The sequence below is a fragment of the Heloderma suspectum genome, chromosome 1, assembly GCF_057233095.1.
Source record: "Heloderma suspectum isolate Gila_16-S chromosome 1, 16-S_ref, whole genome shotgun sequence".
NCBI classification, from domain to species: Eukaryota; Metazoa; Chordata; class Lepidosauria; order Squamata; family Helodermatidae; genus Heloderma; species Heloderma suspectum.
In genome coordinates, this window is record NC_139458.1 from 83,394,499 (window position 1) to 83,411,255 (window position 16,757).

Sequence of the window (16,757 nt, forward strand, 5' to 3'; positions counted from 1 at the left end):
AGCTTTTTGCCCAGACGGGAAAAAGTAGCCTTTAGGACTGTTTCAGAATAGGGCATGATAGCGTTGCATATCATGTTACTCCTTTTCCATGGAGGAAGCCCTATGCACAACACATATACAGGTTCGCAGATAAGTAAGAGACAGAGGCACACATATAGCCCTTCTTGCATTTGTCTAGGAAGACACTCAGGAGCCAAACAGTCTGTAGCTAGAAAAAACAGTCAACTCTTCCGTACACTTAATTCATTTACAGAATTTAGTTGGAATTGCCATACTTCAATTTTGGTTTTCAGGGAATGCCAAAACAAGAGAAAGGGAAGGCATGAAGGTGGAAATAAGGTAACATAAAAAGAGTCTAAAGGCATATCTAGCCCAGCAACCTGTTCCCGCACCGGCCAACCAGATGCCTCTGGGGAGTCTACAAGCAAGAGATGAGCGGAATACCGCCCTCCCACTCGTGCTCTTCAGCAACCGACGTACAGGGGCACGCTGCCTCTGACACTGGAGGGGCTATAGAGCAATCATAACTAGTGGCCATCGAAAGCCTTATCCTCCAAACTATGCAGGAACATGGACAAGAAGAGAACTATGCGGGGAGCAAAGGCACCGGGCCAGTTCGCACGCTCAAACAGCCCACCGTGGCTTATTGAAGCCACGGTGAGTTCTGTGAGGGCCGTGCGTTCTGTGAGGGTTGATTAGCCCTCGCATAACCCACACTCTCAGGGTTCAGATGACACGACAAGCCGCAGTAACCGCTTGAATATTCAGGATGGTGCTCACGGCACTGCATCTCATCGTTTAAATAAGCCACAATGAGCCGTGGCGATCATGCAGACCTGGTCGCTGTAGCAAGTGCAATAGTCCTGCCACTAGATAGGAATGGAGAGGCAAAATATTAGAATTCTGGACCTCCACATCCATAGAGCTACAAACTAAAATCCACCTTTCCATCACTGAAACTAGGTGAATGTAGTGTTGAATTAAAAATGTAGTGTTGTATTAAGAGTGGGTGTGTGTGAGGAACAGAGGAGATTCAGACCCCTACATACACTGCACATGCCCTCATCTCCCCCTTAATTTGGAAACAATATTCAAAAGGAAGCAGATGTGTACAAATGTAATTTGCCTAATTTAGTGTGAGAGCAGAATTTGCCACTAAGTATACATAGCCCTGAATGATGGGTGCTCTCCAGAGCTGGATGCAACTGTACCCACGACTAGGCCAGAGCTGCACCACTCTGCTACAGGTTTGAAGCTCTCCAGGAAGCAAGAGCCCTTTCTCTCTGCAGGTCTCCCAGCCTGCCTTGCTGTCCTTTGGTGTCCAGGTTGCCATTCACAGGCTTCTCTCAGCAGTGAGGTATTTGAGTGCAGCTGCACCATACTTGCGTGACAAGTTCTGATGAAACTCTTCCCTCAAGGTCTTCAGGCAGTCCCGGTAGCTGGAGCTCCGGCGGAATTTGGAAATATCAAAACTGGGAGCATGAGGCATGTGGATCATGAAGGCATTGGGAAGGACCAGCAGCTCATACTCCTGCAAAGAGGCATGAAGTTGCCGAGAGGGATGGTTCCCTTGGAAATTGGAAGCCATTCCCTCCAGCCAGGGCTTTCTGGAAACACAAAAAGGCAACCTAGTGGAAGGTTCCCCCCCTGCACACTCACCTGGGCATCAAGCTCCATGACGTGGGACACCTTGTTCCAGCCAAAGCCTACAAATCTCTGGTCATATAGGGGGCAGTCCCGCCTCACTACAACGTAAGGCTCAAAGTGTGGCTGCCATTCCACTTGATAGGGCACTGTGGCTGTCCGCCACTTGGCATAGTCTGTTGGGGCATGGCCCTGGGGCCACACATGGTACCTGTGCACAAAGACAGGCAAGATTAGGAAATTCCATTTCTGTCTCCGGCTGATGGTCCCCATGCTGGGAACTGAAAGGATAAGCAAAATGCTGCAGATAATCAGATCGTTTTGTTGTCCCTGTCAAGAGTGTCACGCGTCATGGATGTTCACAAGATACCACGTTTTGTATTAAATGGAATAACTGTCACCGATTCTGTACTCGCCATAAGTAATTTTGTTATGTATGACATTTGCTTTTATCTTGCCCCTACTCCAGCACCTTCCCTGCCCCTGCCCCTGCCCTTTTAAGTTAAGCTGAGAGGTAGAAACCAGCCCAAGGTGACCCAGTGAGTTTTGTGGCTGAGGGGGATTTGAACCTACAACTCCCTGGTCCTGGTCAAACACACCACGCTGTCCGGTGTAGCCAGCCCAATGGAACCATTCATTCATACACATTTTCTATAGGCAACATGGTAGAATTGGGCTTGGATGAGGGAGACCTGGCTTCATATCTTACTTCTGCATATCTTACTTACTTCATATCTTACTTCTGCATATCTTACTTCATATCTTACTTCAAGTCACCTTGGTCTCAACTGCCAGTCTGTAAAATGGGAATAATGCAAATAGGTCTGACATGTCCTGATGGGCGCAGGGCTGGGTCATAACAGGTAGCTGGGGGTTGGATGAGACAACGGCCTGAGGTAACAACAGGCCAAGGGAAGGAGAAGCAGAGGAAGCACAACACCTAGGAAAAGAAGCCTGGAAGAGATGGGGCTGAGGGAAGAGGGTCTCTGTATTCTTTATTCAAAATATTTCTATCTGGCCTTTCTGACCCACATGGGATCCTCCAACAGGGGCTCATGACATGGAATGCCAATAAAGACGGGCTTCCCAAGGAAGGGGCTTTCATAATTTGGCCAGCCCAACTGGCTAGGTTTTGTCCAGTGTTCCAGCCAATCTAACCTCTGATGGTAACAGGACACGGAGCAAGGCCTCCAATTATGGTCACGTGAGGGTGGCTTGTGTAGGTGAAGGCGGCCCTTTCAAATCTCAAATATGGGCTAGGTGCCTTTAGAAGCAATAACCAGCACTTTTGAATTATGCCCAGAAACAATGTGCACCAAAGAACAGGCTGCATTCATACTTGAAGGGAGAAAGAGAAAAGGACAGGAGAGAGGTGGAAATTGGGAAAAGTAAGTGGTGCAGAGGAGTTGGGAGACCATAGGTGTAATGGAAAGTGGGAAATGAGGAACAGAAGCAGTCAGTAAATGTAGAGATGAGTGGGAAAGAGCTGAAAGGGAATAAAGAAGATGGCTAGAGGAAGGTGGGGAGAGAACCACAAGTGGAACTGGGAAAAATACAGAGGAGAAACTTTTATAGCCAGGCATGGAGGACCGAATCCACAGGCCGGTTTCAAATAACCAGCCAAATCTTGGGCTGCAAGTTGTTATTGAGAACTGTAAAGCACCAGGGCTGGTTCCAGAAGGTGGCCCAGGAAATTGTTTGAACCAGAGCGTCAGCTGCTGGTGATGGACTTTTCCTGACCCAGCACCTACCTGAAGGTATAGAGGGAGCCCATGTCCAGCATGGAGAGCAGCTCCGCTTTGGATTTGGGAAAGGAGAGGCGGTAATGCAGAGTCTCAAATGCAGGCACAATGAGCGCCACCTTCCTTTGGGGCAGCTCCAGCTGCACGATGGAGGTCCTGGAGCACAAAGGGGAAAAAGCTGCTGGCTTGTTGCTTGACAGCAGATTTCCAGAGACATTTACCCTGTCCCTGTGCAAAGTGTCAGGTGCAGACACGTTTTTGGCCTGAAGCTGATGCTTGAATGGTTCCATCACGCTCTGGGGGCCCATCCTTTCTCAGCTATGCATGGGTTGGATAAAGTGGATCGGGAGACATTTTTCTCCCTCTCTCATAATACTAAAACCAAGGGTCATCCTGTGAAGCTGATTGGTGGGATATTCAGGACAGATAGAAGGAAGAACTTCTTCACACAGCGCAGAGTTAAACTATGGAACTCATTTCCACAAGATGTAGCGAGGGCCACCAATTTGGATGGCTTTAAAGGGGGATTGGACAAATTCATGCAGGAGAAGCCTATCAATGGCTGCTAGTCCTGATGCTTCTATGCAACCTCCAATATCAGAGGCAGTATGCCAGTACACCAGTTGATAAGGAACATAGGCGGGAAGGTGCTGTTGCACTTGTCTTCTGCTTGTGGGTTCCAGTCAACAGCTGGCTGGCTACTGCATGAACAGAATGCTGGACAAGATGGACCCTTGGTCTGATCCAGCAGGTTTGCAAAGGCCAAGTCAGTGGCAAGATTCAGGGGAGAAGGGAGGTGGATGAACCAGCGAGCAGGATCCCAGCTGGAGGAGAGAACTAACACCAGTGGGGAACAATGGAAGGGACATCTGGCGAATCCCCAGGTTTCAGGCTCTTAGGAGACAGAGCTGAAGGGTGCACTCGCGCCTTTTCCCCAGACCAAGAGCTCTCTGGGCCCCAGGGAAACACGCACCTGAGGTAATCGTAAAGGCTGTACATAGGCAGGAAGTCAACGTCCGTCAGGAAGACATGAGTCGTCTGCGCATTCTTCAGCGCTACATTGCGCAGGAAGTTGACTGGGTAAAACTGCCCTTCCTTGTACACAATGTGATAGGCAACATTCCTGCGGTTACCCAGCACCTCTGAGGCCTGGGCATAGCGCAAGAACTGCTGGGCCTCTGCATCAGACATATACAATGCCAAGCTAATGGGGCCTGGCCAGTGTTTGCAGATGGCCTCCAGCATCTGTAGCCTGCAAATCAGTGAGACAAATCAAGAGCATAAGAGACACTCCGCAAGTGACCACAAACACCCCAAGCCAAGCTACCCCAGGCCTGAATAAGCGCCTAACTCTCAGCTTAAACAACACCCCTGAGCCCCAATAAGCAATGTGGCTGATGCTCCATCACTGCACCCTGCAGTCTTCTTTTACTCCACTCCTACAGCTTCTTCTATACCTCTTCTATAACCAGGGACTGGTGGAAAATAAGCCGTGGGTCACAGACATTGGCAGGTATCGCCAAAAGCAGGCTTGCTCTTGCACAGCACCAAGCACAAGAACTGCATCCAGGCCAGCAGGACAGTTGCTTCTAAACACTTCTCAGCAACCCTAGCTACTAGAAATATGTTCTTTTTAAAAAAAAGAACAGAAGCAGAAATTTTCAAGAAAGCATGTACATGCCTGCACTCAGAATTACACAACTGTGTGTTGTGTAATTATTCTATGGTTGAGATTACAGCCATAGAGATTTCCAGTTGTGCTTACCCAGCGTGTGCATAGAGGCCTCCTGGGCCAATGGGCCCATAAGGGGAAAGGGTCCAATGTTCAGCTTAGAAAAAAGGGCTAGTAAGGGGGGACATGACAGAAATGTGTAAATTATGCACGATGTGGAAAAACTGGATAGGGAGAGGTTTTTCTCCCTCTCATATAATACTAGAATCTGGGGTCCTCCAAGAAAGTTGAATGGTGGAAGATTGAGGACAGAAGGAAGTCCTTCTTCACACAGCACATAGTTAAACTATGGAATTCAGTTCCACAAGACATAGCAATGGCCACCAACTTGGATGGCTTTGAAAGGGGATTAGATACATTAATGGGGAAGGCTATCAGTGGCTACTAGTCCTGATGGCTGTACGCTACTCCAGAGGCAGAGGCAGTGTGCCTATGTACACCAGTTGCTGGGGAACATGAGCAGGAGGGTGCTATGAAACTCTTCTCCTACTTGTGGGTTTCCCACAGTCATCTGTTTGGTCACTGTGTGAACAGAATGCTGGGGTAGATGGACCCTTGGTCTGATCCAACAATGACTCTTACATTCTTAAGATCTAGCTTCTGAGCAACAGACTCCATCCCAGAAGGCACAACATCTCCCCACACCCTTCCTTTCCCAGCTGGTACCTGTCCATGGATAGCTGAGCTATGAGAGTTACATCAGTTGCATCAGCCAAGGCTGGGAAGTCATATTCCAGGAAGAAGAGATGCACACGGTGCTGAATAAGGCTCTGCCTCCGAAAATCATAGCAAGGGTCATCTTCATCCAGTTCCTCTAGGGCCTCCTGGAGCTAAAATTTACACAGGGGTGCGAGAGAGAAGAGGAAATATATAAGGCTATTATGGCCAGGTAAGCTGGTCATAAAAAGCCACCGTACTTCTTTAAAATACAGAGTGGCCAAGGGTTCAGAGTTTTGTACTAAATAAAAAGTAAAAAGAACCAACAGGAGCTGGGCCTAGCTGAAATAACATGCATGCATTGGATGGAGATGGTTTCTTTTGCCATTACAATTTTGGGATAAGAACTGGGGGAGGACAATGGAATGCTGACAAAATACTATGCGTGTACAAGGTGTGGGACATGGACGGAAAGTACTACCCAGAGTACTTGGGGCCAACTTCAGCTGATCTGCCAGCTATGGCCTTTCCTGAACACGGATAACCTAGCCACAGGAGCACATGCGCTGGTAACTTCCCAATTAGACTACTGCAATGCACTTTACATGGGGCTGCCCTTGAAGACGGCTTGAAGCTGCAGCTAGTGTAAAATGCAGCAGCTAGACTGTTGACCGGAACATGTTGTAAAGACCATGTAGCAGCAGTTTTAAAGGAACTGCACTGGCTGCCAATACACTTCCAGTCAGACTTCAAGGTCCTGGTGATGACATGTAAAACCCTAAGAGGCCTGGGACCTTGATATTTGAGGGAGCGCCTCTCCCTATATATGCCTGTCCATGGATTGAGATCTGTCCACGGATTGGAAGGGGCACTCCTCTGCGTCCCACCAGTGCGAGACACACGCTATGGTGGGAAGTGGGAGAGGGCCTTCTCTGCTGTGGCACCCCAGTTGTGGAATGCCCTCCCCATGGAGTCCTGACTGGCGCAGACATTGGTTTCATTTTGGTACCAAATTAAAACAAGGCTTTTCACCAAAGCCTTTGAGGACAAAATGAATTTCCTAAAGTTGCACACTGTTTTAACTGTTTTACTGTTTTAGATTTTTAATTGGTATTAGCTTGCTCAATGGTTTAATACGCTTTTAGCTGTTTAAATTATTTATTGTTTTATGCTGTTTAAACTGATTTTATCTGTACGCCGCCCTGAGATCTTAATGATATAGGGTGGGATACAAAAAAAACTGTCACCACCAGCTGGAAAGTGAGCTGGAATGACGATGCCCTGCTGAAGAAAATAAAGTGGCTGAGAAAAGGCAGGGTAGGTGGCATCGTGTTGCATGCATGCAATTTTGAGAGCCCCCCACCCCCGGCCGCTTAAGAGAGCAGCTAAATGAGCTGGAAGTCTGAAAGGACTCTTCATTTCAGACATGACAAGGAGGGTGAAGGACAGGAAGGCTCTCACCTGGCCACTGGGCAAGCTGGGCAGGCTGGCACAACCAAAGAGCTCCCTGCGCAGCAGGTTGCCATCATACTCGAGAAAGGTCAAGTAGAGGTTCCGAAAGAACTCCACGTGCTTATTCTTCACTCGCAACTTCTTGGGGGAGTTCCAGTGAATCACCTGAGGACGTAAAGGCAAAGCTTCAGGCCTGTCATGGTTGCCAGCTCCTCCATGTCCTCAGCATGGCACAAGCCTCTCCAGCGCCCACCTTGCCCTTGGAAGGTTCAGCGAGAGAGAGGCCCCCTCAGAGCTGCGAGAGAAATCCAGAGGAGCCTCAGCCAGGGGGGAGCTACCCACCTTAAGATCAGACACCTCTGTGTAGCACTGCTCTGAACGGGTGTGATCCGAGAGCTGCACGTTCCAGAAGCAAGGGAGCCGGTACACCAGTGCTGGGCTCTGCTTGATCACTGCGTTGAAGATGTCCTAGAAGAGAGATCGCAGTCTGTACCCTGGGCGCTCTGGGAGAGGAGAATGCCCTGGGGTGAAAGCAAATGTGGCGTCCAGCCAGGAGGAGGCCAACCGGTCGTTATCACATGGCAACATCCAGTTTCCGCACCAGGTGCAGTAGAGGAAAGGCAGGAGGGACAGCAAAGTATGCAAGGCTCAGAACACTCGCCTGATCTGCCAGCGAGGTGGACAGCATGCTCATGAGCTCCCGCTCTGCTGTCAGCCGCCACATCTGCTCCCAGCCAATTCGGCGCAGGCGCTCCAGCAGCAACAGGATCACGCCTAGGGAGGAGGAGAGGAGACCAGGAATTTCCTCCTGAGGGCGAAAGCACTCCTGAGTTCAGCACTGGACGATGCACTCCACAATGTGATTCTTTTGGGGAGCGGACGCTAGCTGGATCCCCAACCCTGTGGCAATCTCCATTCTCCATTGCAAGGCCTCTTGGCTCAGAATCCAGAGAAGTGCCTACGTCACTTTCAGGGACCAGCCAAGGCTAGGAGAACTCACATTCCGCATAAAGACAGTGTCCTGAGGCAGGGGGCTGAATTTGTTTTGTATAAACGCAATTGCCAGGCTGCAGGGTGGGGAAATGGCTCTCTTTGCCCTCTGCACGGCTCTCCTCATCTTGCCTCTTAATTCTAGTATTCCCTCCCACCCCGCAAAACCCCCTCTTTACAGAGTGAGCCTCTATCAAACAATCAAAACTGAAACCGTCCAGTGCTCACACGCATGGTTTCTCTGCCCGTCTCTTTCACACACACGCACATTTGTATTTCTAAGAGGAAAGAAAAGTCACCGAGCAGCACACACGCTGCTACACATGGGTCTGATGGGGGGAAGGAAGCCAAGCAAACAAGAACAGAGGGGGCAGGGCCACATGAGTCCAGAGGAGATGATCAAGTGTCTGGAGGAGGGACCTATGGAAGAATAAGCCTTGTAACAAAAAGTTGTGGCTAGTCCTCAGTGTGGCAATCAAGCCAACTGGTATGGGAAACCAGTCTCCTATGTTGCAGAGGCAGGAAGAAGCCCAGACCTCTGCCAAAGGGAAGCTACCTCACACAGAGAACCATTGTGTCTTATTTTGTTAATTATTTGTAAGCAGTTCCGAGAGCTTTTTGGGCTGTGGGCCTGGATAAAAATACTTTAAGTGAACAAACAAATGAATAAATCTCCATGGAGGCCCTGCTGAGAAAGCAGGTCTGTGGACAACCACCAGGTGCTGTCAGGAAATACTCTGGACCTGCCGAGGAGAACAGCAGCTACAAGTGAGACAAGGCTTGTTTCTGGGGTTACTGTCTGTCTGTCCCAAAGAGCTGGCTTGCATGGCAAGCTCAGCCATGCCTCTCAGCCTAGAACCATCAGGGCTGACCCACAGTCTGAAACTATGGGTTATCAGCCACATCCTAATAGGAGAGCTTCCAAGGGCTGGAGGCAGATATCTGAACCTGGTACTTGGATTTCCCCACGTACAAACTCAGCACAAGGGGGGCAGGGAATTGCTTGATCCAGACTCCAGGCTGCCACACCCAGGAAACTCACACCTACAGGTATGCAGCTCTTGTGGACGCTTTGGAGCTCACCTGTATTGAAGCCACGTCCCAATGCTGGCCATGGCTTATGGTTCTTCCAGAGATTCCCCAGGTACCAATCGCTTTGGTTTTCCACCAGACCAATCACCTGCTTGTCTGGATTAAGGGACAAGGTAAATGAGACTAAATGCAGCCAGCAGGCCTTGCCCATCTTCAAGGCAGGCTCCCAGCTCAGTTCTCTGGAACCCAGAATGGCTAATTTTGAGTCCTGGGAGCTGACAGGTTCATAAGGAAGTCCACTGTCAAGCCTGCCTCTTGTCATATATCAATTTGCACTGGAGCAGAGTAACTGGAAAGCCTACTGATTACAAAAGAAGTTCCAACAGCCTCGAGGGACAACAAAGCTGCTAAAAGCACCAACCCAATAGATTTGTGCATGGGCTTCTGCATGGTTTTTCCCCCATTCTAAAAGGTTGAAATGCCTCTCCTATGCCTTAGTTACTCGCAGTAAGAGCTTTAAGCCAAAATATGCTGATCTTTTTTGGTATTTTGGCCCTTCCCCTTTTGCCTTTCGCCCTGCCCACCGCTGGAATGTGCCCCTCCCTCGAAAGCGTATCCAAAATGGAATTCAGCCCTCAGGCTGAAAGAGGCTCAACCCCTCTGGTCTAAAGGGCGGCACCTCACCCACCCATACTAAATACCTTTCACTTACCTGAAAACTTCCCAAAGATGGCCCACAATTCAGCAATGTCAGTGGCAAAGGTGATGTCTGTGTCCAGGACAATGACCTTGGAAAGGTCAGAGGGCAGAGCCTTGGTGAGCATTAGCTTCATCAGCCCATAGATCCCAGAGTAGTGCTTGTTAGGGATCCAGGAAATGTCTGGCTGTAACAGCAACAAAAGAAAGAAGGCCAGTGTCATGAGCGTGCATCTAAGCTGCGGACAGGGCTCTGCAACAAACTGCATTTGTTTCTGTGGCTTGAATAATGAGAATGTGCTGAAAATAGGAACAGGACATCAAAGCAGCCTGTTACGTCCCCACTGAGATAGAAAACTACGCCGCAGAAATCAGTGGGGTGGAGATGCTTGCAAACTGTCATGTAGATGAGCCCTGTCGTGCAAAACTTGCTCCCATGCTACCAGATGGCATTCTAATTGTTGTTTGGCAGCAGCGTTCAGACAAGTTGCATGGGGTCAACTCCCTGGAGCCTGCACACAAGAGGCAGCTTCCACACGGATGCCATTCCAAGTGGACTTCAGGGAGCTTACTGGTCTTGGGAAGCAGACCTGCAAGTCTGCAAAAAGACATCCTGGGACTAGCAAGTTTTTGCTATCCTGGTCAGTTCGAACACTTTTTAATGGGTAATATAGCATGGCAATATAGCATGGCAAGACTTCAAGGCATGTATGGACTCAGGACTTGCTCTTACTGTGATGGCCCCTCAGCAAGAGACCTGCAGACCTCCCTCCCGCACTGAAGAGAGGGGGAGAGAGCTCACCACTTCCTCACCCACAACCCCTAATCCAAGTTCCAAGAGAGGGAAAGGTACGGGGGGTGAATTCGTCATTGCACCAGACTCAGAGTTTGCTTTGGGGGGCCTCGGTGGTCTCCAGTGCCAGCCATGCAACTGGGCTTCACCAGTTGTTTGAGACACTAAAGTGCCCACAGGACGATGCATATTCCTCCACAAGAGTTCTAATTATATTCATTTCCTTTATTTAAAATTATTTTTAGGCTGTTGTGGCGAAGGGGCTTGCTTGCGTAACTCAGTGAAGCCATAAGCTATGCCGTGCAGGGCCACCCAAGACAGACAGGTCATGGCGGATTGTTCTGACAAAATGTGGTCCACTGGAGAAGGAAATGGCAACCCACTCCAGTATTCTTGCCAAGAAAACCCCATGGAACGTATCACAAGGCTAAAAGATATGACGCCGGAAGATGAGCCCCTCAGGTCGGAAGGTGTCCAATATACTACTGGGGAAGAGCAGAGGGAATTTCCAAGTAGCGCCAGAAAGAGTGAAGCGGCTGGGCCAAAGCCGAAAGGACACTCAACTGTGGATGTGTCTGGTGGTGAAAAGAAAATCCGATGCTGTAAAGAACAATATTGTTTAGGAACCTGGAATGTATGGTCAATGAATCAAGGTAAGCTGGAAGTGGTCAAACATGAGATGGCAAGATTGAACATCGACATCTTGGGAATCAGCGAACTAAAATGGACAAGCATGGGCCAATTTAATTCAGGTGACGTGACCATCATATCTACTACTGTGGGCAAGAATCCCTTAGAAGAAATGGAGTAGCACTCATAGTCAATAAAAGGGTGGGAAAAGCAGTACTGGGGTACAATCTCAGATAGAAACGATAGAATGATCTCAGTACGAATCCAAGCCAAACCATTCAATATCACAGTAATTCAAGTCTATGCCCCAACCACTGAGGCCGAAGAAGCTGAGGTTGATTGGTTCTATGAAGACCTACAACACCTTCTAGAACTAACACCAAAAAAAGATGTCCTCTTCATCATAGGGGATTGGAATGCTAAAGTAGGAAGTCAAGAAATCACTGAGATAATAGGCAAGCATGGCCTTGGTGTACAAAATGAAGCAGGACAAAGGCTAATAGAGTTTTGCCAAGAGAACATGCTGATCATAGCAAACACTCTTTTCCAACAGCACAAGAGGCGACTCTACACATGGACATCACCAGATGGTCAATATCGAAATCAGATTGATTATGTACTTTGCAGCCAAAGATGGAGAAGCTCTATACAGTCAGTAAAAACAAGACCTGGAGCTGACTGTGGCTCAGATCATGAGCTTCTTCTCACAAAATTTCGGCTTAAATTGAAGAATGTCAGGAAAACCACTAAACCATTCAGGTGTGACCTAAATCATATCCCTTATGAATATACAGTGGAGGTGACAAATAGATTTCAGGGATTAGACCTGATAGACAGAGTGCCTGAGGAACTATGGGTGGAGGTCCATAACATTGTTCAGGAGGCAGCAACTAAATCCATCCCAAAGAAAAAGAAACGCAAGAAAGCAAAGTGGCTGTCTGATGAGGCTTTACAAGTAGCTGAGGAAAGAAGGGAAGCGAAAAGCACGGGAGAAAGGGGAAGATATATCCAACTAAATGCAGTGTTCCAGAGAATAGCAAGGAGAGACAAGAAGGCCTTCTTAAATAAACAATGCAAAGAAATCGAGGAAAACAATAGAATGGGAAAGACTAGAGATCTCTTCAAGAAAATTGGAGATCTCAAGGGAACGTTTTGTGCAAAGACGGGCATGATAAAGGACAAAGAAGGCAGGGCCTCTTGTTGAGGGTGAAAGTGGAGAGGGCAAAAGCTGGTTTGAAACTCAACATTAAAAAAACTAAGATCATGGCATCTGGCCCCATCACTTCCTGGCATATAGAAGGGGAAGAAATGGAAGCAGTGACAGATTTTATTTTCTTGGGCTCCAAGATCAGTGACAGCAACTGTAGCCATGACATTAAAAGACGCTTGCTCCTTGGGAGGAAAGCTATGGCAAACCTAGACAGCCTAGTAAGAAGCAGAGACATCACCTTGCCGACAAAGGTCCGTCTAATCAAAGCTATGGTTTTCCCAGTAGTAACGTATGGCTGTGAGAGCTGGACTATAAGGAAGGCTGAGCGCTGAAGAATTGATGCATTTGAACTGTGGTGCTGGAGAAGACTCTTACGAGTCCCCTGGACTGCAAGGAGGTCAAATCAGTCAATCCTAAAGGAAATCAACCCTGACTGCTCATTGCAAGGACAGATACTGAAGCTGAAGCTCAAATATTTTGGCCACGTAATGCGAAGAGAAAATTCACTGGAAAAGACCCTGATGCTGGGAAAGATTGAAGGCAAAAGGAGAAGGGGACGGCAGAGGATGAGATGGCTAGATAGCATCACCGATGCAGTGAATATGAACTTGAGCACGCTCTGGGAGAGAGCAGAGGACAGGAAGGCCTGGCGTGCTATGGTCCATGGGGTCACGAAGAGTCGGACACGACTTAACGACTGAACAACAAGGGTGGAAGCCTCTCAAGGGGGCATTTTACTTTCATCAGAGGCATCTAATGCAGCCAGAAAGAATAAAGTAAATGGGAGCTGCCTTCTCAATTGCATCAGAATAAAACAGTTCCATGTCTGAAACCCCCAATTTAACCCTGATCCCTCCAACAGCTTTAATTCCAAAACAATTGTGTATTTAGCATGTCAGAGGGTCCCTGGTGGCTCTGTGCAAATCTCAAAGTGAAAATAAACTATGTTTCTAGTCATTTGGATTATGGAGACCAGCTTGTACATAATGTGCATCTAATGGCTGGCAATGGGTCAGAAACCAGAACAGGGCTGGCACAGTTCCCAGTGGTCATTGGGCATGGTTTTATGGCCCTGGACAACTCCATCTCCTCCTGGATGAGCACTGCTCCAGGCACCCTATCTCTAACCTGCCTGCTCCTTCTTTCACTTTGCAAAAAGGATTCATGTTCTTAGAAGGCTGAACTGTGGAATGTTCTCTTACATAAATTAATTATATTTACATATAATCATTTCCAGTGTGTATCTTGGCTATTCTTCGGCTGCAGTTATACGCATCCTCAATGAAGGGTTGTGACTGCTTGGATCTCAGATCTAGCCCTCTCGTAGCTATACAAGCATTTCTCACTGAAGCCAATTTAAGTCCTCTGCCTTAAGAGGAAGGCACCTGTATAACATTTCTGACCCCTACATTAAGCAAACAGAATGACACTCCCAAACCCATTCACATACCCTGAGCTACTTACCCACTGGGGGGCTCAGTTCCAACCCAGTCAACAGGTGCTTCCCGCAATGAAACAATAACAGCAGTGACAGAGTAACCAGTAGTGAAATAATTGGTACCTCCAACCTCCATACAAACAACTCCTACCCCAGGCTTTCCCTACGGAGTGGCTCACTTCATAGAAACACAGATTGTGGAAAGGGAAATTCAAAAGGAAGGAGTGGGGAGGGATGACACAAGATGAGATCTAGCTCCCCTGCCTTCAAGTCATCTGCATTGTAGAAGCTAACATGAACCGAGGGCACCATCCAGGACTGGAACAAGGTCTGCAGGATCCGGCGGGCCACTGAGTCAGTGATGAGATGGAAGTGGAGAGGGTTCTTCCTGTCAAGGAAAGAAACAGGTAATGCTCACAATAGTAGAAAGCCAGATTTTTTTAAAGAAATAGGTCTAGTTGGGACCGAAACTCCGATAATTCCCAATGACCATGCTGGCTGGGAATTATAAGAGTTGCAGTCCAACACATCTGGAGGAGACCAGGTTGGGGAAGGATGGACTAGGACATCTTCTGAATCACTCCCCAGATGTTCTTCCACCTCTACACTGTAACTGATGCCTTCTGGAACACCACCCCCTTTAAACCCACCCATGCAGCACAACTATGACATCTCCGGACTCCTCCCTGCAGTAACACGGACTCCTGGCAGCTGCAACTAGCAGAGGAAAGGTGGAGGATAGAGGATCAAAGAAGACTTTCCCACGCCAGGCTGAACCTGTCCTTGGCTCCCCTCCTACATCCAGAATGGCAGCTTGGAAGCCAAGGTGCAGAAAGGCATCATCTGTGAATCCTCCAAACTCCTGTGGCCTAGAAGAGCCAGAAACCTCACTACCCAGTCAAAGAAAAGGGGGGGGGAGCACCCCCCCCAACTCAAGTTACCTGTGGAAAAGGATGGATTTCACCAGGGTAACAACATCCCGACTTGCATTGTATCCAGCACACACAATCGCAACATGGAGGAGCTGTCAGAAACACAAGAAGCCATCAGGCCTGACCCTCAACCACAACCTACTGAAAGAAGTCATTTCCCCTTTTCCCTCCATTAGAAGAGGGCATCTAGATGCTACTTCCCTCTCCATTCTACATGCAGAATCACCTGGCCTGCCATGGGGAGGCAGCCGCAGTCCAGTGGCAGAGTACCTGCTTTGTGTGCAGAAGCTCCCATGTTCAATCCCCGGCTTTTCCGGGTAGGGCTAGGAAAGATTCCTGCCTGAAACCCTGGAGAGACAGTGCTGCCAGTCAGTGTTGGCAATACTGGGCGAGATGGACCCAGGGTCTGACTCGGTATAAGGCAGCTTCCTGTGCTCCTATGGTCTTTTCATCTTTATACCATCAACGATGAGGTAAACACACAGAGGCTTTCTCCAAGAACAAAATGGACAAAGCAAAGCAAAACACTGATGAACAACCAAACAGGGCTGGAGTTCCAGGCACAAGCTAGTATTGTCTCCTTGCCCCAAGTGGACCACCACACAAACCTCTTCTTGCAGAGTGCGGGAAAGCCTTACAACCTCTCTCCATTGTACCCTCTATTGCAAACTAAAATGCCACAGTACCTAAAAGGAAATTAGATGGCTACCTCCGGTATCTCAGGGCCTACAACACCCCTTCCGCTGTGACCTCCATGCCTTTCCCACTTTTGACAGAATTCTTTGCCCACAAATGGGTGGTCCACAGGGCGCCCTGACAATGAATCACACCTCACACTTACCTCACACTTCTGAACCATCCTCTGCTGGGGGCAGCCAGTGTGGTTGTTCCGTCCATCCTGGTCCTCCATGAACTGCGCCCCCTGCTGGCTGCTGTCAGTGCCATCCACCTTCTCCTCCTGTGCCTGGGAGTGGCTGAGCTGCAGCCTCAAAAGCTGGTTTTCCTCTTCCATGTTTCGTACCTGGGACGCCAAGGCCTCACGGTCAAGGTACCGGCTTGACTGTTCCCCAAAGCAGGGGGGCAGCATACGGGAACATCCATCTATAGAGGGAATCCCCCAAACATAAAACAGGGCAATGGTGAGGGCAGGACGATCTAAGGCAGTGAGCCTCCAATTCACACTTCAGTGAAGCTAGAAGAAGAAGCAGGGAGAAGGAAATCCCAAATTCACATGACAGCAGGAACAATATTTAGTGTAAGTTTTTTGAACTCATCTTTAGAGGTCGTAACATTCAACACCTTGAAAATACTCCCCCAATCTTACACATTCCTTTGGAATGTACCTATTCAGATTTCATTTACATTAGTTTCACCTATCATCTTTCTGTAGAGTCAAAAGGCCTTCCCCTTGAACAGCTCCTTTAATACTACAAAGCAAAAGCATATGATGCTCTCCGAGGGCAGGGGAGAAGGAGGCAGTGAAAATAGCAGGAGGGGGGCATAGCTCTGCAGCACCTAGCTTCCCCAGTTGTTCTGTTTGCTACAGATGGTATTCGATTAGGAAAGCTAAGGGACTAATACTCCGAAGCCCAGGAAGTCTCTGGTCCATATGCCACTACAGCGCGTTTTATACTGTAGCATGCAGGTTTCATTGTACAGGTCTGCCACTGGCATCAGAAAGGGAGAAGAGCAGCTCCACCGAGCCCTCTCCAGTGCGGATTCCAATGACCTTCAAGCCAACAGCCAGCGAGAAAAACTACATGGCGGTCCCAACAAGAAGGCTTGCTCAGAGGTATTCGTCCTCTAATG

At 48.5% G+C, this 16,757-nt stretch overlaps 1 protein-coding gene across 6 annotated transcripts in view; it reads right to left on the reverse strand.

Annotated features, from left to right (window-relative positions):
• Nucleotides 1-16,757, reverse strand: part of LARGE2 (LARGE xylosyl- and glucuronyltransferase 2) — an 88,671-nt gene that overhangs the window by 22,123 nt on the left and 49,791 nt on the right. For 3 of the 6 annotated variants that reach the window (XM_084850542.1, XM_084850532.1, XM_084850550.1), the window contains exons 3-14: nucleotides 15,790-16,049; nucleotides 14,958-15,040; nucleotides 14,281-14,404; nucleotides 9,962-10,133; nucleotides 9,301-9,405; nucleotides 7,889-8,001; nucleotides 7,570-7,695; nucleotides 7,237-7,392; nucleotides 5,785-5,948; nucleotides 4,360-4,638; nucleotides 3,396-3,542; nucleotides 1,660-1,855 (exon numbers count right to left, since the gene is read on the reverse strand). In XM_084850542.1, coding sequence (XP_084706668.1) covers nucleotides 1,660-1,855; nucleotides 3,396-3,542; nucleotides 4,360-4,638; nucleotides 5,785-5,948; nucleotides 7,237-7,392; nucleotides 7,570-7,695; nucleotides 7,889-8,001; nucleotides 9,301-9,405; nucleotides 9,962-10,133; nucleotides 14,281-14,404; nucleotides 14,958-15,040; nucleotides 15,790-16,049 — 1,925 coding nt within the window. Of the gene's footprint in view, nucleotides 1-240; nucleotides 1,532-1,659; nucleotides 1,856-2,372; nucleotides 2,441-3,395; nucleotides 3,543-4,359; nucleotides 4,639-5,784; nucleotides 5,949-7,236; nucleotides 7,393-7,569; nucleotides 7,696-7,888; nucleotides 8,002-9,300; nucleotides 9,406-9,961; nucleotides 10,134-14,280; nucleotides 14,405-14,957; nucleotides 15,041-15,789; nucleotides 16,050-16,757 lie in introns of those variants that run through there. The other 3 variants (XM_084850521.1, XM_084850514.1, XR_014790281.1) reach the window with 2 other exon arrangements.